The sequence below is a fragment of the Mustelus asterias genome, chromosome 3 (genome assembly GCF_964213995.1).
Source record: "Mustelus asterias chromosome 3, sMusAst1.hap1.1, whole genome shotgun sequence".
Taxonomy (NCBI): domain Eukaryota; kingdom Metazoa; phylum Chordata; class Chondrichthyes; order Carcharhiniformes; family Triakidae; genus Mustelus; species Mustelus asterias.
Genome location: NC_135803.1, coordinates 103,974,635 through 103,997,518, shown reverse-complemented (window position 1 = coordinate 103,997,518; position 22,884 = coordinate 103,974,635). Strand labels below are relative to the sequence as shown.

The window sequence follows — 22,884 nt, the reverse complement described above, 5'->3', positions numbered from 1 at the left end:
GGATAGGGCCTGCCTGGGATTGTGGTTGGTGCAGACTCCATGAGCCGAATGACGTTCTTCTGCACCGTAGGACTCTATTTTCTATGTAAGCTCCTCTTCCTCTACTTGAAGAGCTTCTCTTCAATTGCTGGCTGCACTTCAGTCCACATTCCTTGTGCAGAAGTGGGTACTTTGAAACTCCCCCTCATGGGATCTGGGCCTGGCTTAACAGGTTTAGGCAGATGCAGTTGAGGGGACTATTCTGTCTGACCGCCTGCCTCTCCTCCGCATTTATGTATGTGCTCAGGCAGCTTTGGAGAGGGAGAAGCAGTAACTGCACTTGATATCAAAGCAGCAACTGCACTTGACATCAAAGCAGCAGTATTTGACAAAGTGTAGCATCAAGGAGAAAACACTCAATTGGCTGGAGTCATCACCAGCATAAAGGAAGAAGGTTGTGATTGCTGGAGGCCAATCATCGTAGTCCCTGGACATCGTCACACAGATTCCTGAGTTAATTATGCTTAATTGAGGCCTTCCAATTTTTAGTCTCAACTACCTTCTGTGTTGTTTACTCTACCACACTTTAGGAAGGATGTAATGGCATTATAACAAATGCAGAAAATATTTATGAGAATGATTCCAGTGAAGAGGTGCTTCAGTGGACAGGTTGGAGAAGCTGGGGTTGTTCTCTTTAGTGAAGATGCAATTTGAGAGAGATATTCAAAATGGTGGCATGGTGGCACAGTGGTTAGCACTGCTGCCTCATAGTGCCAGGAACCTGGGTTGTATTCCAGTCTCTGGTCACTGTCAGTGTGGAGTTTGCACATTCTTCCTGTGTCTGCGTTTGTTTCCTCCCACACTCCAAAGATGTGCAGGTTAGGTTGTTTGGTCATGCTAAATTGACACTTAGTGTCAGGGGGACTAGCAGGGTAAATACATGGGATTATGGAGATAGGGCCTGGATGGGATTGTTGTCCGTGCAGGTTCAATAGGTTGAATAGCCTCCTTTTGTACGGTAGGGATTCTTTGACATTCTAAAGTCATGAAGGGTCTGGGGATGGTTGAGATAGAGTATCAGAAGAATCGAGAACCAAAAGTGTTTGAGTTAAGGCGAATAACAAAAGAACCAGTGGCAACATGAAGAAAAACCTTCTTATGCTGTGAATTGTTAGAATCTGGAAGTTGCTGCCGGAGAGTGTAGCAGTGACAGGTCAATAATGGCATTCTAAAAGAAATTAGACATTTATCTGAAGACAACAATGGTAGCAAAAGCCATCTACGGGAAAAGGCAGATAAATGGGATTAAATAAATTTATTTCCAAAGAGCTGGCATATACATACATGATGGTACAACACCAGGTTTTTGTTTTGTCAAATATCAATTTTAAAATGTTTTATTTTCCATCTTGGTCAATATATTTTAAAGTTAAGATCTTGGTCTCTCCTTCTTGCCTTTGTACAGGGCCAATAGAGATACGTTGGCTACTTTCACCACCTTGAAATGGACGCCAGGAATATCACCAACAGCATGACCCTTACGACCAAAACCAGCGACTAAAACTTCATCGTTTTCCTCAATGAAATTCAAGCAACCATCATTTGGAACAAAAGCTGTGATTTTCTTGCCATTCTTAATAGGCTGGACTCGAACACACTTTCTGATGGCAGAATTGGGCTGCTTAGCCCCAACACCAACTTTTTCCAAGACTACTCCTTTGGCATGGGAGGCACCACCAAATGGGTTGGCCTTTAGGGCAGTCCCCAAGTGGGCCTTCTTGTATTGCTTATCATGCCATTTCTGATCACGATGTGGAGATGCCGGCGTTGGACTGGGGTAAACACAGTAAGAAGTTTAACAACACCAGGTTAAAGTCCAACAGGTTTATTTGGTAGCAAAATTTTGCTACCAAATAAACCTGTTGGACTTTAACCTGGTGTTGTTAAACTTCTTACTATTTCTGATCACGCCAAAGGTTTCACAACTTTCTGGCTGTATGAAGACCACGGCATTTACCCATGGTCGCACACTCGGCCTCGGCAGCAAAAAGTTAGAGTTCAACAGGTTTATTTGGTAGCAAAAGCCACGTGCTTTTGACATACATGATGGGCCAAATGGGCACCCTCCATGACTGGGCTTTGGAGGGACGAGAATGTCCAGTGTCACCGCAGCAATGTTTTTATTTTTAATTTGATAAAATCCCTTTTTATTTATAACGTTCATGTTATCCCTTTGCGCCTCCTCAAGGTGCAATCCCTCGACTGCCCACATAGGAGCAGTCCAGCTGCTGTTTCGCGCTCTAAACGCTAGAGTGTGCTGCATCCGCCACTCCCCCCCAGTTCTGTGACAGTCCGCGGATGGTTCATCCAGTTTCCCGGCCTGCCCCACTGTCCATTCCTACAATATCCGGGCATCCAGCTGGGTCTCCGCTCAGTCAACGGGCTTCCAGTACTCGGTCCTCCTGATTCCCAGGATCCTCCGGGGTCCGCTTCACCAGTCTCCCAGGATCCTCCGGGCTACATTCTGCCAGTATCCCAGGATCCTCTGGGCACCATTCCTCCAGTATCCCAGGGTGTCGCCGCTCCCAGTCACCTGACGGGTTGCTCTTTCCAGTGCTGTGTGAGGAGCTGCCTCTCCCTCACCCCCCTCCCCTGGTGTCACTGGCCCAGCGCAAACCTCCGGCTTCACGGCAGCGGCCTTTTCTCACCCGGCACCGATCCTCCGCCCACACTCACTCAGGATGCTGGCGCTTTTCAACCGGCTGCTGGACTGGATCAAGTCGCTGTTCTGGAAGGAGGAGATGGAGCTGACTCTAGTCGGTCTGCAGTATTCCGGCAAGACCACCTTCGTCAACGTTATCGCGGTGAGTGAGCCTGCGGTCGACCCAGACCACCTTCCCCAGACACCCAATCCTCCCACGCCCCCCCCCCCTCCTCCCACCACCCCCCCTCCATCCTCCCACCTCCCCCCCCCCCCCCCTCCATCCTCCCACCTCCCCCCCCCCCCCCTCCATCCTCCCACCTCCCCCCCCCCCCCCCCTCCATCCTCCCACCTCCCCCCCCCCCCCCCCTCCATCCTCCCACCTCCCCCCCCCCCCCCTCCATCCTCCCACCTCCCCCCCCCCCTCCATCCTCCCACCTCCCCCCCCCCCATCCTCCCACCTCCCCCCCCCCCATCCTCCCACCTCCCCCCCCATCCTCCCACCTCCCCCCCCCTCCATCCTCCCACCTCCCACCTCCCCCCCCCCCCCCCATCCTCCCACCTCCCCCCCCCTCCATCCTCCCACCTCCCCCCCCCCTCCATCCTCCCACCTCCCCCCCCCCTCCATCCTCCCACCTCCCCCCCCCTCCATCCTCCCACCTCCCCCCCCTCCATCCTCCCACCTCCCCCCCCCTCCATCCTCCCACCTCCCCCCCCTCCATCCTCCCACCTCCCCCCCCCCCCCCTCCATCCTCCCACCTCCCCCCCCCTCCATCCTCCCACCTCCCCCCCCCCTCCATCCTCCCACCTCCCCCCCCCCCCTCCATCCTCCCACCTCCCCCCCCCCCCCAGTAGCTGGCATCACAGTACTGCCAGCCAATATGTGATAGCTTGCTGACATTTGGCTGGCATACTACTGCCATTTGGACGAGATATTACAAGGTTGTTCGCACCAGTGAAACTGTACCACACCAGGAGGGATGAATTGCAATGGAAGGTGACCACTGTATTCAAACTAGAAACATAGAAAAACTACAGCACAATACAAGCCCTTCAGTCCACAAAGTTGTGCCAAACATGTCCCTACCTTCGTGATTACTAGGCTTACCTATAACCCTCTATCTCACTAAGTTAAATAATTGGTCATCGCTTCCTTAAACAGATGAGAATGTTCTGATTTGAAACGTTGACACTATTCCCTCTCCACAGATGCTGTCAACCTGCTGAGAATTTCCAGGATTTTCTGTGTTCTCTGGTTAATTAGGGCTTGTAATCCTGAAAATTAACACAATTTGCCCAGAGCTCAGTCACCATTCTTTACTACGTGACTTAGCTGTCTTGCTGATGTCACAAAATCTGTTCACTTGAGGACAAGGCTCTTGTCATTCATGAGCTCAGTGTGGATGATTCCATCAATATTTTGGCCTCCGAGACCTGGGTAAGGGTTTGTGACACTTTACTCCCTAAATGAAGCCACCCCCTCTCTCTACCATTTGACCTGCCAAGACTGTCACAATGATGGTGTGGCTCTGAAAACATTCTGTAATATCTTCACTGCTTCCCTCCCTGTATTTCTGCACTGAACAACTTCTCATCCTTGGTGATTTAACCTCCGTCTCAACTTGTACTATCTCCTGTCATGAGTTAACTTACCACTTATCATCCTCTGATTCTTGCTTTTCCTGTGAAATTACCCTTCCCTCTACGCCCTTATGAAACAGTGGATAATTAAACCTATTCTGCCATTCGGGGAGATCATAGCTGAATTTCTGAATTAACTTCACTTCTCTGTTCTTTGCATTTCCTTTAATTCATTACTCGATCTGGCTGGATCAAATAAAGCACATGTCCTGCTCTCTCCTGCTGAAACTAACTATTCTGTAAAAGTAACCCCCGGGAGCTTTTCTGTAATGCAAACTGACTTAACCCACTCTTCTCTATCGCCTTACCTGTGATGAAGTTATGGGTGATTGAGATCTTTAGATTAGTTTCCTCCACTGTCTCAATTTTTCAGATGCATATCCACTAATTGAATTTGGTAAGACCAATGTCACTGTCTTTGGTGCCACTCTGCTGCCTTGCCATTGTTTCTGTCCCTTTCCCTGGCGACACGGTTATCAGTCCAGACTGTAATCTTGGTGTCATGTTTGACATTAAGGTAAGCGTCTGACCACATCATGTGCTATCACTGCGAGCCTATATCGTCCTCCAACATTGACTGACTCTGTCCCCTCGGCTCATAGCTACAACCCTCATTCATGTCTCTCTTATCTCTAGACTGTTCCAACACACATCTGCCCAGCCTCCCAGTGAACCATGTTATCCAAAGCTTTGCTGTATGTGATCTTGAGTTAAGTCAGCATCCCCGTGTTCATTGACTTATGGTACCTTGGCTCCCAGCTATTTTAAATTCTCATCCTTACTTTTAAATCCCTCCATGACCTTTCCCCTCCTGATCTCTAACTTCAACCTCTCAACCCTCAGGATATCTGTGCTCTGATCTTGCCTTTGTGCATTCCTGATTTTAATTGTTCCATTATTGGGGACTGTCTTTTTCTGCCTAGGCCCCAAGCTCTGGAATTTCTTCCTTGAATCTCTTCTCTCCACCATTCTTTTTTCTCCTTTTGAGATGCTTTTGGTCAACTGATCTAATATTTCCATGACAAATTTAGCTCCGTAATGCTCCTGTGAAGCAGTGGGACATTTTGTTAAAGGCACTATATAATGGGAAGTTACGGATGGAAGTCTAGAAATTGGATTTTTTTTTCCTCCTCCTGTTCTCTTTTCATTATCCACTTCCATGGACTGTTGTTGAAAAGGCTAAGTAGTAGGAGCAGGATATAGGTCATTCAGCCATTTGAACCTATTCTGCTATTCGGGGAGATCATAGCTGAAGTTCTGAATTAACTTCACTTCTCTATTCTTTGCATTTCTTTTAATACACAAAAAAAATCTCTCCATCAGACTTGACTATACTCAATGACTGAGCATCTGGAGTAGAGATTTCCAATGATTCTCAACCATCTGAGTGAAGATTTATTTTCCCTATCTCAGTTCTAAATAGCCCAAACCTTTCGTCAAATTCTGACTGATTGATTGTATAATATTCAGTCAGGAGAAACGACCTCTTAGTTTCTACCTGTCAAGTCCTCTCGGAAGTTGTTTCCAGTGAATGTTACTTGTGTAGAGATCCAATCAATTTAGCAGCACAAACTGAGAGTGAATTTACTTCTTGGGATGACAAACTTTTATAGGCTGAGGTTCGGGGGTTCTAAGTTCCTCCATGATATCTCAAAATTAGGATTGAGTGGAGTTAAATTTTGCTCCCCCCCCCCCCCCCCAAAAAAAATTTTTTTTAAAGTAATATTAAGGACCAATTCTGGCTATTTAATTTCCTTATTGAATTTAATCTTTGCTCTGCACCATCCTGCAGCAGTTTGGCTGTCGGATGCAGACGAGGCATATGCTGTTATACAGTGTGATGGGAATTAAATGCAATTTAATGCTGCAAATCCAGCCTATTTACAGCAGATGAATGCTATTTTTCAACAGTGTAATATAAAGGTATGCAAAGGTATTCTGTTTACCTGGATGTTGCTTTCTGTTTTGGCTTTCCAAATATTTTAACTAAACCTGCATTTCAGCTGGTGATTAACGACTTTGAGCATTATTGATTTCGGCAGAATATCCAGCATTGTGCAGTTTTAATGTGGAGATTGTAGCTGGGTGTGGTCTTCCTCTTGGTCATGTAATGAATGTCTAATTTCTGGTGGTGTAGATTGAGTGCAGAATTATTGCAATGGGGGTAATTTGGCTTGAATTTGTGCTTCAGGTTAGTGTTTGGCATTTTCTTATAGATGTATCTTTAACTTTGTCACTTGGGGATTCTAGCACAGTTTAGCTGTTTTAGTTAATGTGAGCAGTATTTCAGAGATCTTTGATTTTCTCTCCACAAGCTTGTATTAAATTGGTATTGTGCAATAAATCTCTATTGAAATGAGGTTCTTCAACATCACTGCCGCTACCTAGACTTATGATCTTGCATATTTGAGCTGCAAGTAAGACTCCAGAATCAAAAGATGGGAAATGGTGCTATATTTATTTAGTGTGAACTGTGTTCAGTCTGTATTTTGGAGCAAACATCTAAATTTGCTGGCTGCAGGTACTGAGATCCAGTGGCAAATAACCAGGCAGCAATGTCCTGTATAAATTTTAGGTTATTCAACTGGTCAAATTAGGCAGCTTGGGTTTATCCACATAACAAAAGAGGTTATACATTGAGATAATGTGATTTGTTTTGAATGTATCATCGAGTGTCAGTCATTAACAGATAGCACTGAGATTTTTTAATAGAAGCTAGAGCAATATGAATGTAGCCGAATTGAGATCAGTTGTTGTACTTAAACTGGAGCTGCAAAATTTGGTAGTAAGATACTTTGTGTAAAGGAAATTTGAACCCTGAGCCGCATTAATTGCATTGAATTTGTATTGTCTGAACTTGACCTGGCTGCCTGCTGCTGCCGCAAAATGACTTGCTTAACAGGACCTGGTGCAATCCCAGACTCTGAGCCTCCTGATGGATGCTGTGTAATTTATCTGATGTTGAATCCCTCATCCAGGCTGCTGTTACTTTAGGTTCAGCGATTCCAGTACTCTTCCAGTCAGTCTCCATCTTCACCCTTCAGGAATCTGACCTCATGCAGAACTCTGCTTTATGTCCCAACTTTCACCGAGTGCAGTTCACCCATCACTCCTGTGCTTACTGAATATGTTGGTGTCTGCTCTGGCAGTGCCTTGATTTTATAATTCCCATCCTTGTTTTCAAATCCCTCCATCCCCATCCCCCACTGTGGCCTCATCCTTCCCTATCTCAGTACCCACTAGATCATCCCTGAGGTCTCTGTAACTGTACTGCTGATCTCTTGGGTGTCCCCAGTTTTAATTGCTCCACCATTGGCTGGATCCCTCCCATCCTTTTGATGGTAAATATAATCTAATCTGACAAGTGTGTATTTTGGTTTTGTTTTCTTATTCGTAAACTTGACTTGTTTTCCCTTGAACATTGAAAATTGAGAGGTGATCAGGTTGACGTTTTTAAAATGTTCAAAGGATTCGATAGGTTAGGTACAGAGAAACAATTTCTTCTGATAAGTTGAGGGGGGTGATCAAGTGGAGATGGTGTCAAAGGTGGGGCCAGGCCATTTGAGAGTTCAATTGGCAAGCACTTTTTCACCTAAAGGGTAGTGGAAATCAGAGCACCTCAAGGCTGACGGCGCAGCACAGTTGGTGTTTTTAAGATTCAAAGCAGTATATATTTGTTAGGATATGATATTGAGAGATATGGAACTAAGGGTGTAAATAATGTTGAGGCTCAACATAAGATCCACTTGAATGGCTGCATGGCCTACTCCCCTGGCTGATGAAGTGATATTGATTCCAGTCACAGTTTGTGCTATAAAGTATTTTGGTTTTTTGCTGATGCTTCATAAATTTGTCAGAATATCTTTTCTTTCGGTGTGCTGTCTTTTGCAGTCATTGGTGAAGCCTGGGCACCGAGATTGGAACCCAGAATTAGAAGTAGAAAGACAAAACCTGTGATTTCAGAATGGTGTGTGAAGAAATAAACCTTGCGAGTAAATGCAGGTAGCTGCTTATGGTTCAGTGGTTAATGTGCCATAAAGGTTGGATTTACTCCGTACATTTTGCTGATTTGAATAATCTTGGCTGAGGGTTTCGAAAATGCCAAGATTCCTGTTGATTTGGTGTCTAGCTGCTCTGGTTGGAAGATGTTCAATTTTCTAAATTTTCAGTTTTCTAGGTTGACTTGGGGATCATCATTTTAATGAGGGATTGGAAACTTCTAACTCCTATAGAACTGTACCCCAGTGTGAGTTACCATTTTGGGATCAGGGAAGGAAGAAATATCTTTGAGGGTTTTTTGCAAGTTGTGGCAGAAGTCAACTCCATATCTGAGGTGGAGAGTAAGCGGAGTGCTCGCTGAGCCTCTGCTTAATACACAATACAGGTCTTGGTTCACTTTTCCTTTCCATGACTGCTTTATTGCTTGCTTTACAGTTTGGCTAAAATCAGAATCTGAAGTGCAGCTGGATGTGTACATGTAATGAACATAGAACAGAACAGCACAGAACAGGCCCTTCGGCCCACGATGTTGTGCCGAGCTTTATCTGAAACCAAGATCAAGCTATCCCACTCCCTATCACCCTGGTGTGCTCCATGTGCCTATCCAATAACCGCTTAAATGTTCCTAAAGTGTCTGACTCCACTATCACTGCAGGCAGTCCATTCCACACCCCAACCACTCTCTGCGTAAAGAACCTACCTCTGATATCCTTCCTATATCTCCCACCACAAGTTATGCCCCCTTGTAATAGCTCCATCCACCCGAGGAAATAGTCTTTGAACGTTCACTCTATCTATCCCCTTCATCATTTTATAAACCTCTATTAAGTCTCCCCTCAGCCTCCTCCGCTCCAGAGAGAACAGCCCTAGCTCCCTCAACCTTTCCTCATAAGACCTCCCCTCCAAACCAGGCAGCATCCTGGTAAATCTCCTCTGCACTCCTTCCAGCGCTTCCACATCCTTCTTGTAGTGAGGTGACCAGAACTGCACACAATATTCCAAATGTGGTCTCACCAAGGTCCTGTACAGTTGCAGCATAACCCCACGGCTCTTAAACTCCAACCCCCTGTTAATAAAAGCTAGCACACTATAGGCCTTCTTCACAGCTCTATCCACTTGAGTGGCAACCTTTAGAGATCTGTGGATATGGACCCCAAGATCTCTCTGTTCCTCCACAGTCTTCAGAACCCTACCTTTGACCCTGTAATCCACATTTAAATTAGTCCTACCAAAATGAATCACCTCACATTTATCAGGGTTAAACTCCATTTGCCATTTTTCAGCCCAGCTTTGCATCCTACCTATGTCTCTTTGCAGCCTACAACAGCCCTCCACCTCATCCACTACTCCACCAATCTTGGTGTCCTCAGCAAATTTACTGATCCACCCTTCAGCCCCCTCCTCTAAGTCGTTAATAAAAATCACAAAGAGCAGAGGACCAAGCACTGACCCCTGTGGCACTCTGCTAGCAACCTGCCTCCAATCCGAAAATTTTTCCATCCACCACCACCCTCTGTCTTCGATCAGACAGCCAGTTACCTATCCAATCGGCCAACTTTCCCTCTATCCCACACCTCCTCACTTTCATCATAAGCCGACCATGGGGAACCTTATCAAACGCCTTACTAAAATCCATGTATATGACATCAACTGCCCTACCTTCATCAACACACTTAGTTACCTCCTCAAAAAATTCTATCAAATTTGTGAGGCACGACTTGCCCTTCACGAATCCGTGCTGACTATCCCGGATTAATCCGCATCTTTCTAAATGGTCGTAAATCCCATCCCTAAGGACCTTTTCCATCAATTTACCAATTTACGAAGTAAGACTAACCAGTCTATAATTACCAGGGTCATTTCTATTCCCTTTCTTAAACAGAGGAACAACATTCGCCATTCTCCAGTCCTCTGGCACTATCCCCGTGGACAGAGAGGACCCAAAGATCAAAGCCAAAGGCTCTGCAATCTCATCCCTTGCCTCCCAAAGAATCCTAGGATATATTTCATCAGGCCCAGGGGACTTATCGACCTTCAGTTTATTCAAAACTGCTAGGACATCCTCCCTCTGTTGCCTCCCTCTAATGCCTGTTGGATTCAACAATTTGCGTTTATATAGTGCTCTTGACATTTTGGTTTCAACGTGCATGCTGTACAATTAGGTTTGCAATTCTGATTGTCAACTTAGAGTGCATGTTTGTGTATGTTAGGCTGTTTGGGGCGCCATTAAAACTTGACATGTCCTGGTGCTCACTTTTGAAGATTCTGGTGCGTTTGGAGATGCAGGTGAATATAGTTATTGTATCTTTTCGATTGGTGATTGGAAGGTGACCTCTTGCAGTTTGTTTCCTTGGTAGATGGCAGTTTATAGGACACGTATGCTTGCAGATTTACTGCTGCTGTTATATACTGCATCTGGAACCACGAGTTGAGAAATGGCTTGCCTAACACAGATAACCATTATTATGAAATGTTACTTCAGCAATATTATTGTGGCCTGATTAAATTATCAAGTGAATTGAAGGATACGAGTTAATACTCTGCAAAATTTTCAGTATCTGACGCAGGCCAGGACTGCGTTGAGATGATCACCGTTTCCATGTTCCCTAGTGACCTTTTTATTTGACTCATCGGTCTAGACGCTGGTCATGTTCTAAAATATTGTCAGAGTAAATGGCAGTTTGGTGATTTACGTACCATTTTGAATAAAAATGCAGGTGCTGTTTCTCTTGCAGTTTTTTTTTGCAGCATTTCTTTTTCTTCCCACTTCATGGGTTGGTCATTGCAAATCTGAAGTAAAATTTGAAAGAACCGGATTTGTGTAGGATTTGTATTTTAAAACTACTGTGTGAAATCAAAAAGAGGTCAGTGTAGGCAAACAAGGATCTTTAACTCTGAGCAGAACTATCAGGTTGTAAAAGTCAATCTGCACTGTTAAGCCACAAAGGGGAAGCTGTGTTTTGGACAAGTTGGAAATGCCAGTTTGAAGCTGTCTATAAACTGCAACAGGTGGTGTTGATTGAGCCAGGAATGTCAACTGAGAGAGGACAACATGTTCCTCTTCCAAACAAAACAGAGTCTCCTACTTTATGAAATGAGGCAAATGACACCTTCATTCAACATCTCTGAAGGCAGACCACTAAATGAGCATATTTCTTTTCTGAGGAATTCTAATGGAGGCTTTTTAAAAATTGTACCTTGTGCAGGAAGCTCTTGTAGGTTAATTATGGCATTTACTAATTGCTGAATAAACCCCCATTTGCTCGGAGTTCAGATGTTGAATAAAGGTGTCATTTGCTGTTCAGAAAATAGTGATTTGTTTAGTTTGGAAGTGGAACATTGTGCTGTCAACCAAGCCAGGACACTGTGATCAGCACTGCTGCCTCACAGCTCCAGGGACTTGGGTTTGATTCCTGGCTTGGGTCAATATCTGCGTGTTCTCCCCCTGTCTGCGTGGGTTTCCTCCGGGTACTCTGGTGGTTTCCTCCCACAGTCCGAAAGATGTGCTGGTTTAGGTACATTGGCCATGCTAAATTCTTCCAGGCACCGCAGTGTGGTGACTAGGGGCTTTTCAGTAACTTCATTGCTGTGTTAATATAACCACTTGTGCCACTAATTAATAAACTTTAAATTCTTGGCTCAATCAGCATCATTTGCTGTAATTTATGGACTGCTTCAAACTGGCATTTCCAACTTGTCCAAAATACAGCTTCCCCTATTTCTGTACTGCATTAAGCCCCTTCCTGCCCCTCAATCCTGCACATCAAATTTATCAACCATTTTTTTGAAGTTTTTACTTCGGGGTAACGATGCATTCTGCTTTCCCAACGACACTGGATGTTCTTGCAATGGTTCAAGAAGACAGCTCATCACCACCTTCTTGAGGACAGTTAGGGATGGGCAATAAATGTTGGCCCAGCCAGTGATGCTAACGTTCCATAAATTAATTTTAAAATTCCTGCAACTCCATGTCCCTCCACTGTTTGCCAAGATTTAAGTTCCTTTGTCCCGCTCCCTGCCTAAACCGCTCTACCACTTGACCTGAGTTTGAAAACCTTCTGAAAACTGAACTGTTCACTCAAGCTTTCAGCCATTTCCTTTAAACTTTATCCTGGCTCTGTTGAATGCCTTGTAATGTTACTCCATGACCACTGTACAATGGTTTATTTCACCAATAAATATGCTATATAATTGCTATTTGTTTGCAAGTTGCTGGCCTTTCAACAAAGGAAGCCTTGAAGCAAAGAGGCTGGCATCAATGATCAGGTCAAAATGTTTTACCACAATAGGGCTGTTACTGATGGTAAAGTTTGGGACTGGGTTCTGCAGTATTGCTGATGTGGCATTCTAGATAATAGTCGATATGATCAATTTTAAAAAATAATCCCTACAGTCAGAAGGAGGCCATTCAGCTCATCAAATCTGCATTGACTCTGACAGAGCATTTTAGCCAGGCCCCCTCCCCTGCCTTATCCCTGTAATCCCACACGTTTACCATGGCTAATTCATTTAACCTACACATCTTTGGGCACTAGGGGGAAATTTATCATGGTCAATCCAATTTACTCAACCTATCTACGAATAGCATGCAAGAGTAACTCTAAAAGGAAGGAAAGCTTTTGCACAAAGCCTTTGAAGCAGTACTTGAAAGTTTCTTGGTGCAAATGAGCTTGAGAAAAGTTAGATTATATACAGTGCTTTGAGGTTCGGGCCATCATCCACGAGATAAGTGACTTGTATTCATAGAATTATACAAACTTGTGGTATGGAAGGAGGTTATTCAGCCTTTTATGGCTCTCCTGGCTCAGAATGGTTGTGCTTAGCCCCATACCTCTGTCAGTCCTGCAAATTCCTTATCTTCAAGCATATGTCCCACTTTCTTTTGAGAAGTATATATGAAATCAACTTCCCCCAATGTTCTGAATCCTGGCAACTGAATGGAAAGAAATTTTCATCTCCCTGTTAGATTTTTTGCCAGAGTTTAAATCCATGACTGTTGGTTGTCGACCCACTTGCCAAGGTGTAGTTTTCCTCTACACACTATCAAAACCTCTGCATCTTGACAACGTCTAATTGACCGTTCAACCTTCTCTGTTCCAAGTAGAATGGTCCTACCATTTTCAACCTTTCCCCATAACTGAAGCCGCTCATCTTGTTAATCTCTTGTATTGTTTCTAAGGCCTTTACATCTCCCTTTCTTTGCTTATGGGGTGTGTTGCTGACTAGGCCAGCATTTAATTCCCAACCCTAATTGCTGGTGGTGTTGAGCCATCTTCTTGAACTGCTGCAGTGCGTGTGCTGTCAGAACATCCTCAGTGCTGTTTGGGAGGAATTTCCAGATTATGACCCATTGACAGTGAAGGAACAGCAGTTTAGTGTAACTTTGATTTCTGTTCGGGCTGTTCCCCCTCCTTTTTGGGGAGCTGCCCCTTTTACTTTGTCCTGATTTAATCTGAGTTTGTTTACTTGTTTTGGTTTGACCTAAAAAGAGAGCAGGGAACTTGCAGGTGATGGTGTCCCCATGTATCTGCTGTCCTTGTCCTAGTGGCACCTGTGTGGTGTGAACGTTAATTGCCATTTATCAGCTCAACTCACGATGTCCAGATTCTGCTGAATATGAGCATGGTCTGCTTCAGTATCTGAGGAGTCACGAATGGTGCGAAACACTGTGCATTCATCAAAAATGTCCCAATTCTGATCTTGTGATTGAGGGAAAGCCATTGTTGAAGGAGTTGAAGGTGGTTGGGCCCAGGACCCTACCTGGAGAAACTGCTGCAGTGATGTCTGGGACTGTAATGATTGACCTCTAACCATCTTCGTTTGTGTTAGGTATGACTCTAACCAACAGGAGAGTTTTCCCCTTATTCCCATTGACTCCAGTTTTGCTAGGGCTCCTTGATGCCATACAGTCAAATGCTCCCTTGATGTCAAGAGCATTCACCCTCGCCTCACCTCTGGCATTCAACCCTTTTGTCCACATTTGAACCATGGCTATAATAAACTCAAGCTGACTAGCCCTGGTGGAATCCAAACTGAGCATCAGAGAGTGGTTAATTGCTGAGTGTGTGTCGCTTGGTAGCACTTGTCAATGATCTTTTCCATCACTTAGTTGATGATCAACAGTAGACTGATGGGATGATAATTGGCCAAGTTTTATGAGCAGGACATACCTGGTTGGTTTTCCACATTGCTGGGTAGATGCCAGTGTTGTACTGTGTTGGAACAGCTTTCCTAGAATGAGTGCCCAGAATCATCCACAATACACCAGCTGAGGTGTAACCAATGATTTATAATGTTTTGGCAATGATCTTTGATTTAAATTCTGTTCTTATATCATATTTGAATTTTTCCATTTGGATTCCATCCGCCATGCCTCTGCCCATTCTGGTATCATCGATATTGACTTTGCCAAGTTTTGTGACATCTGCCAACTTTATAATGCTGCCCCTCACTCCTGAGGCTAGGCCATTTCAGAACACTTAAAGGATATACCCAAAACTGTAAACCCCTTTGCTGTTTGGAGAAAGATTGGACCACCGCCCTTTGCTTGCTGTCACTGAGCTAGTTTCACATCCATACAGCTATTTTCCTTAATTCTGTGAGTTTCCATCTCCTCAAACTTCCCACAGTTTCTCATGCCTTCTGACAGCCCATTTAGACAACATTTGCATTAAGACAATCAACATTCTTACTGCATCCATTAATAGAATCTAGTTAGTACGATAGGGTTTATCTTTAACAAATCAATAGTGATGCTTCTTGTAAAACCTTCACTTAGAACAACATTATCAATTCTATCCCTGATGATTTCCAGTAGCTTTAGCACTTCTAACTTGTGGTCATCTGCCATTTTTTTTTTTGCTGCTTCTCTCGCATCACCCCACTTTATCTGCCATTAGTTATTATGATTTTGACTTCCCCACCCACATTTTGGTATAGTTGTAAAGAGTTCAGCCATTTGCTTCGATTGAATAGAAATGGAATCAACCCAACTTTATGAAGTGAAATATGGTTTGTAAAGCTTGCAGTAAGTAATCCAGCAAGGTCCTTGAACGTCAAGATCTGCACTCTTTATTCGAACACAGTGATGACTCGATTTGATCAGTGGTTTGTATTTCATCAATTTTAGAGATACCTATTAATGCTTGTACCGAGTATATTACTATCCAGGGCAAAGTTAGGCTGCTTGATTTATTAACATCAAAAAAATTGGACTGTCATTTTAATAAAGCTTCCATCTTGGCTCATAGTTGGTATTTCTAAAGTTTATGTGCACTCTACCTTGTGCTTTTCTGCATTTCCTTGACTTGCAGTGGATTTTTATCTCGCTTGTCAAATTTTTCTGATTATAATTTCCTACATCTCCATTTAGAATGGAAAATGCCTACATAAATTTCACTGCACAATCTGGGAGAGGCTGGCATGGCTCTATATGATCCAAGTACATGGCTCTATATGATCCGAGTACATGGCTCTATATGATCCGAGTACATGGCTCTATATGATCCGAGTACATGGCTCTATATGATCCGAGTACATGGCTCTATATGATCCGAGTACATGGCTCTATATGATCCGAGTACATGGCTCTATATGATCCGAGTACATGGCTCTATATGATCCGAGTACGTGGCTCTATATGATCCGAGTACATGGCTCTATATGATCCGAGTACATGGCTCTATATGATCCGAGTACATGGCTCTATATGATCCGAGTACATGGCTCTATATGATCCGAGTACATGGCTCTATATGATCCGAGTACATGGCTCTATATGATCCGAGTACATGGCTCTATATGATCCGAAAAGGTTACAAGATGTTTGATTACGGTGTTCAAAATCTTGAAAGATTTAAATGGACCGAGTGAGAAACCGTTTTCAGTGACAGAATTATGGTTACTAAAGGATGTGGATTTCAGGTATTTGCGAAGAACCAGGGGCGTCATGTCTGACAGGATTCAATAATTGTTAAAGAAAACTGGATTACTACGAATTGGAAGAATGTGAACAGATCAGATGTTTGCATAATGAGGTGGTTGGTGTCTTGCTGTATCATGTGATTCCAACCTCTTTGGTTGAGAGTTTCACCTTCATAATGTAGAGAAAAGATCAGATAATAGTTTGGATGTTGCTGATTCCTCAGTTTAATCTGTCTCTTTACACAGTTTTGTTGAAAGCCAGCTTGATGTCACACCAGTTTTGTAAAGCTATGATAAACAAGGAAGTGTTACTTCCTCTTTTATCTTTTAATGTACAGTATTTTGTAACTTGCAGTTTTCTGATTGCTGTTTGGTCTTTGGTTGAAGTATCTAAGTTGACTTAAGCCAGTAAATTACTTGTTTCAGTATTGGACGTTTGTGAGCCATGTTTAAAGGGCACCTGCGTTACTTTCAGTTGAAAGTTTGCAGTGAGATGTGCTGCTCTCGTGTGGAGCAAGGGTTCGGCTTCCTTGAAATATTCTGTATTGTGTGTACTGCGTAGTTTGTTTGAAAATGAGACACCCTCGCTTAGTATTTTCTGAGGAGCTTCCCACAATATGTGAAGGTGCTTGCTATAATTATATGCTACTGAGTGGAATGCAGTCCTAATATTTCTTTTAGATCATGGCCATTCAAGTTTAGTTTTGCACAGCCACATCATCATTATAACCTTTATCATTGCTGTCATGGTGTCCACTTATTGCAATGAAGTTGATGCAATGCGAGTTTGTGGCTTATCAGAAGTGAAGGAAAATCATTACAATACTGTGCATATTGTTGGGTTTCACACTATGGAAGAATGTTTATGCTGTAGAGAGTAAACAACTATTTCTTGGATGTTACAATGAATTATAAATGTAAAAGACCAGAAAAACTGGGGGTTTTCTTTAAAACGGTGCAAATAACAGGATGATAAGGTTGATTGAAAATATGAAGCAATACAGTGAGATAGATGAACTGTAGGTATACTGCTTCTGGTCACTGACTACTTCAGAATGAGGGCTGTATTTGAGAGATTCAGTGCAAAAGAACAGCAGCCGAAGGTGACTTCAGCGTTATGAAGCTGTGGGATTCACTCCCAGGATTAGGGGTTGAGGGAGAAATGTCATCAACATCCAGTTTTAGTTTTGACTTGTGGATCGAGATGTAAGAATAGGGTGGGTAGACATGCTGAGGGAGACTTAGCCACGTGCAGAGTAGATGCTGACATGGACTGATTGGACCTAGTGGCAACTTTATGTAATTGAGCTTTGGATGTCCATGATTTTTGTGCTCGAGCTAACTTACACTTCTAAACCTATGATCTTCACCATCTACAGGAACAAGGGTAACAAGCACACGAGAACAACGCCACCCTCAATTTCACCTTTAAATCTCACCATCCTGACTTGGAAATATACTGTCGTTCCGTCATTATCACTAAATCAAAACAACAGCATTGTGGGTTCAAGAAGGTGACTCACCACCTTTTCAAGGGTAGTTGATGGGAAATAAATGCTAGCCCTAAGAGTGCGCGCACCTCATGAATGAAGAAAAAAAAAATCTTTTCAGTCCTGGGTTAGGTGATTTTAATTGAGTTTGTGAATAGTTACAAGTGGCATCATTCTGGAATTTGTCCTTAAACAGCATGTCAGTTTTGAGGTGTCAACAGGCCAAAGGAACCTGCTTCAGAAAGTCTGTTTTACAAATAGGAATTTGAGAATTCGGCTCAAATAGAAACATTGCTGCATTTAATAACCTACATTCTTGTTAGGCAACAGCTTAAAAACCAAGATAAGTGGTTCACTGTTGATTGGGTGCTGCTTTTGTATGTTTCAAAATTCCTGTGCACGTGGATGAAAGTATCAATTTTTAAGTGTGTTAGGGCTTTTAACAATTTTGTTGGAGGGATAAAGATACAGCTTTGTAATCTACTGTGCCTTGGACATTAAATTGAGTTAGTTTCATTTTTTAGCCAGATTGTTGGCTTGTATGCATTTTTACTGTGGTGTTGATGTGTGAAAAGTATTATTTCACCATCTAGCGTCCCAAGGACTACCTACCCTTTAAGAACAATATCTTCATGTAGCTACACACAATATCTCACACTACCCACAGAAAGAAAGGCTTGCGTTTATGTAGTGCCTTACACAATCTAGGAATATTTTGAAGTGCTTTATAGCCAATTAATACTTTTGAAATGTGACCGCTGTTGATGTAAGAAGCATGGCAGCCAAGTGGTGCAGGGCAAGATTCCATGAAACTGTAAAATAGCGACTGGATAGTCTTTTTGAACATTGGCTGCAGGTTAAATATTGACTGGGACACCAGGAGTAAATTCCCCAACACTTCAAAATAGTGCCCTGAGATATTTTGTGTCCAACTCAGAGCAGACAGGGTTTTGCGTTATATTTTATCCTTCAGTAATGCACTGGAGATTTAGTCCACGTGTATGGAGAGCATAGTGACTAGCCAGTGGTGAGAAGAATGATCTGCTTTTTATCTTTCCGACTGTCATTCCTCCCCCACTTGTGTGTATGGTAGTTTTTTTAGTTTATTAGTGTCAAGTACATTAACTTTAACAATGCAATGAAGTTACTGTGAAATTCCACTGGTTGCCACACTCCTGTGCCTGTTCGGATACCCTGAGAGAGAATTTAGTGTGGCCAATGCATCTAACCAACATAAAACTGGAGCACTCAGAGGAGACCCACGCAGACACGGTGAGAACGTGCAGACTCCGCACAGACAGTGACCCAAGCTGGGAATTGAACCTGGGTCCCTGGTGCTGAGGCAGCAGTGCTAACCACCATGCTGCCTGTGTCACCTCTGTCCACTTAGTTTCTGGTGTCTGGTTGCAGATGTTCAGCTGAAGGTTGTTTTTTGTATTGAAGCTATATAACCAGAGCCTTAATAAAATTACAAAGTACAATCAGAGTTAATGAAATTTGCAGAGGGCAAAGGATTTTTATTTTGAGTTGGTTTGATTTGCAGCCTCCATCTGGATTGTAGATTTCATCATGGAATGATGTGGCACAGGAGGCCATTTTACTCATTGTGCTTGTACTGGCTCTTTGAAAAAAACTACCTAATTAGTCCTACACCTCTGCTCTTTCTGCAGAGTGTGGCAAATTTTGGCTTTTAAGTACATTCAGATTGTCTTGATCCGCTTATTTTTCCTAATTTTTTCCTTTTGGTTATTATCTCTATTCTGTTCACTGGAACATTGCTTATTTACTGCATCAAAAATATTAGTAATTTTTTCACACATTTTCTAGAACTCCCCATAACTTTGGCTGCTTTAATAGCAAACCCAGTTTCTTTACTTTTCTGTAACTGAAGCTTTTCATCCTTTGTACTATTCCAGTTAAGCTCTTCTGCAACCTCTACATTTACGTGTATTTTCCAATCCAGTGCTCTTAAATGGCCGCACCATTCCAACTGGTGCATCCAGTGTTTTGTAGACATTTAACATAACTCTCCTGCTTTTGGGGATCAAGGGACATTTTTTATAAATTCACAGGCAATGCAATTTTACTGAGGTAAAAATTGGTTCAAGTAAATTAATGTGGACTGAGAAATGCTGCTCTGGAGCTGAAATGTGTTGCATGTTGACCAACTGTATAAATGTAGAATAACTGCTGAAGAGGTGGTTATTCTTTGGGATGAGTTTTTATTAAATGATTAAGCTGTTTATTCAGCTTGTCAGTGATGGGAATATTCATTTCTAATTCCCAACACTTTCTAACACCAACCATTGGGAAGATTTATTTAACTTGATTCCGATGAAGGCTACATCCTGAAAATTAACTGACCAACTGCACACTTTGAGTATATTCCTTTAGACGCTCCTCTGCAAACAAGGTTATAAATGTTATTTGTTGATTATGCTCCAGAATAATCTTTACCAATGACGCTGTTCTCCGCTGTAAAGTAAGGGTGATAGCTGCTATAATGATGCACTGATACCTCCAGATTAGTCTGAGTAACCGGTATTGCAAAGTCACAAGATGCACTACTCACTTCCAGTTAAACCATAGTCAGCTGACAGTCTTGTGCTTATGATTTTATGCTAAGTGTTCTACAAACGATCCACCTCTTAACCATGCATGACCAATACACTGTTTTAAAAGAATTGCATAGTTTAAAAAAAATGTTTCAATCTTCAGAATGTGGTGTTAGATACTTCACTTTCTAAAGCATTGCTACCTTCAGTGATTTTCATTTCACCAAAGCTGTTTGTACTAAAATTTTCAGTGTAAATCTGTTTTGGCTTGCCCTTTCCTTTCTAATCTGAAATTTTGGTTCAATATTTTAATCGTTTACAGTACTGATACACAAACCAGAACTTGTTGCATTGCAACAGGCTGTGAGAACTGAAGCCATTCAGCTTAACCATTTCCTCTAATGCAGCAGCAACATTGTACAGTGCCTGCAAATTAGAGCTTCATGTAGTGTTTTGCAAAGGCAGCTAATAAAGCTGTCACACTGCCCCAAAGCAAGGCCAAATTAATGGGTTTGAAGGTTAGGTGGTATAATTGCAATAGTGTGCTGCAATTTCAGTCATTTTGTTTTGATTTTAACAAGATCAGCTTATGTTCTGTACTCGGTGTAAATCCAACAGAAGCGTTTCAAACAATGATCACTGAAATGAGCATGGAGCTGGGTAGTGATACTTTAAGGCCCTGCAGGTTGAAAGGAGTTGGTGATTTGGTGGAGAGAGTGGAAGATTTGATTTGAAGAATGGCTGATTACTGCAATCTTGGCATCTGGGAGGATAAAGTCTGACGAAAAAGAGTCCTTATGTTGAGCAATATGCCAAGGGCAAGTGGTTATTTGGTGAGGAGCTGAAGTTGATAGGCCAAAGGGGAAGATGTAAGATAAACTAAACAGTACCATGATATTAGGGTTGGGAAGTGGAAAGACTTGGGGTTAATCTCTTGAGGCAAGTGATGCCTACTGAGTGGAAGGACTTGATCTTTTGAGATAGGCCATTGTAAGTTCCTCACACTTGAAATGGGGAAGGGAATTAGGGTGTTGATTGTTATGGAGTTGGCTGGAGTTATCCTTACAACCTGGAGTGGTAGAGAGAGGAGCATGGCATTTAGTCAGAAGTTGTGACTGAAGACATTGGTTGTGAGCCAGATGCACCCAAATCCACAGCTGTCAGATTTAATGGTTTGGCGATGAGGACTGTTGGGTACTCTGAAGGAGTAAATTAGTCTGCTTTAGAGGTAAAAATGTCAGGTTGGGGATATTTCTTCAAAGTGCTCCAGCCGCACCCAGGCCTATTTAAAATGTTAATTGGAGTAGCAAATTTTATTTGTTTAAATGACAATTTACTTGGATTTGAAGAACTGGTGAAATAATTTGAGACTTTGTGAGATATTTGTCAGTCATGTTGGTAAAGTTCAAGTTACAACATCATGCAACAATCTGATGTTGAAATGTAAAGCTAACATTAGATAAAAGTTCTTGTAATAATTCCAATTCATTTGCAAGTGTGCACTTTTCAAGAAGGTATCTTTGCATGGTCATGAAAGAACACTGGAGATCTGAGTTGGTGATGGTGACCAGAACAGACCTTCCAGGACCTTGGCCGTAACAGCTGCTAATGGGCAAAAAACAAGTGAATGTGAGGGGTGGAATGAGATATTCATGCTAGCTGAGATCAAGAACCAATGCTTGGCGAGTTGAACATGTTCAATCATTCTCAAGTCTTGCTTGTTGGAACAAGAAAGGTGTTTAATTGTGTCCAGATAAGGCTGTGCATTTTTGATTTATATAAATGTTTGGCTTTTTTGGCATCGAAGAGCCCTGGTTTCCTCCCACAGTCCAAAGGTGTGCGTGTTAAGTGGATTGGCCATGCTAAATTGCCCTTTAGTGCCCCAAAATATGTGGATTGGGGGATTAGCAGGGTAAATATGTGGAGTTAAGGGGATAGGATCTAGGTAAGATGCTTTGTTGGAGAGTTGGTGCAGGCTCAATGGGCTGAATGGCCTTCTGCATTGTAGGGATTCTATGATTCACTTTATTTTATTTGGGAGAGAGGGAAGGGGAAATGCAGCTGTAAAACATGTAGACTTCATGAAAACTCCCAGTGCCAGTTAATCTGATGTGTGCTCTACTTTTCTGTATGTGATGAACCAATTTGTACAAGTTGCCAGAAGTTGGGGCCTGTTGCAAACTGATGGAACAGTAGATGTTTCCCACCTTATGACATTTGATGAATTAATTATGTCATGGCATGTTAGCCAGTTTCTGTCTTTAAACTATGTACCAATGTAATGGTGCATGTTTTCAGTGAATAGAAATGGAAGTGAAACCATGAATGTGAAAATACCTGTTATTACCAGTTAATTTTACACTGTCAATAGTAGGATAAAATACTACTTTGTAACTTTAACTTTCTAATTTGCATGCAGTATCTGTTACAATAAACAGTCAGGTTTTTGTTTTCTATAATGACAAGTTAGATCTTGAGCATTTTGATCATGCACTGAAAAGTAACGGTTTTTCACAATTGTCTATTAAGCTTATTTATTGATATTCCATTGCTTGGAATAGACTTGGGATTGCTACTTCTGTACTGCAGCTGGGTG

The 22,884-nt window shown here is 42.6% G+C and overlaps 1 protein-coding gene across 1 annotated transcript in view; it reads left to right on the top strand.

The window, feature by feature from the left end:
* Positions 1 to 2,389: 2,389 nt before the first annotated feature.
* The window catches only part of arl8ba (ADP-ribosylation factor-like 8Ba), a 56,264-nt gene continuing 35,769 nt past the window's right edge, over positions 2,390 to 22,884 (top strand). Inside the window, exon 1 of the mRNA XM_078209409.1 lies at positions 2,390 to 2,843. Within this exon, the coding sequence (XP_078065535.1) occupies positions 2,721 to 2,843 (123 nt within the window). The 5' untranslated portion in view covers positions 2,390 to 2,720. The remainder of the gene's footprint in view (positions 2,844 to 22,884) is intronic.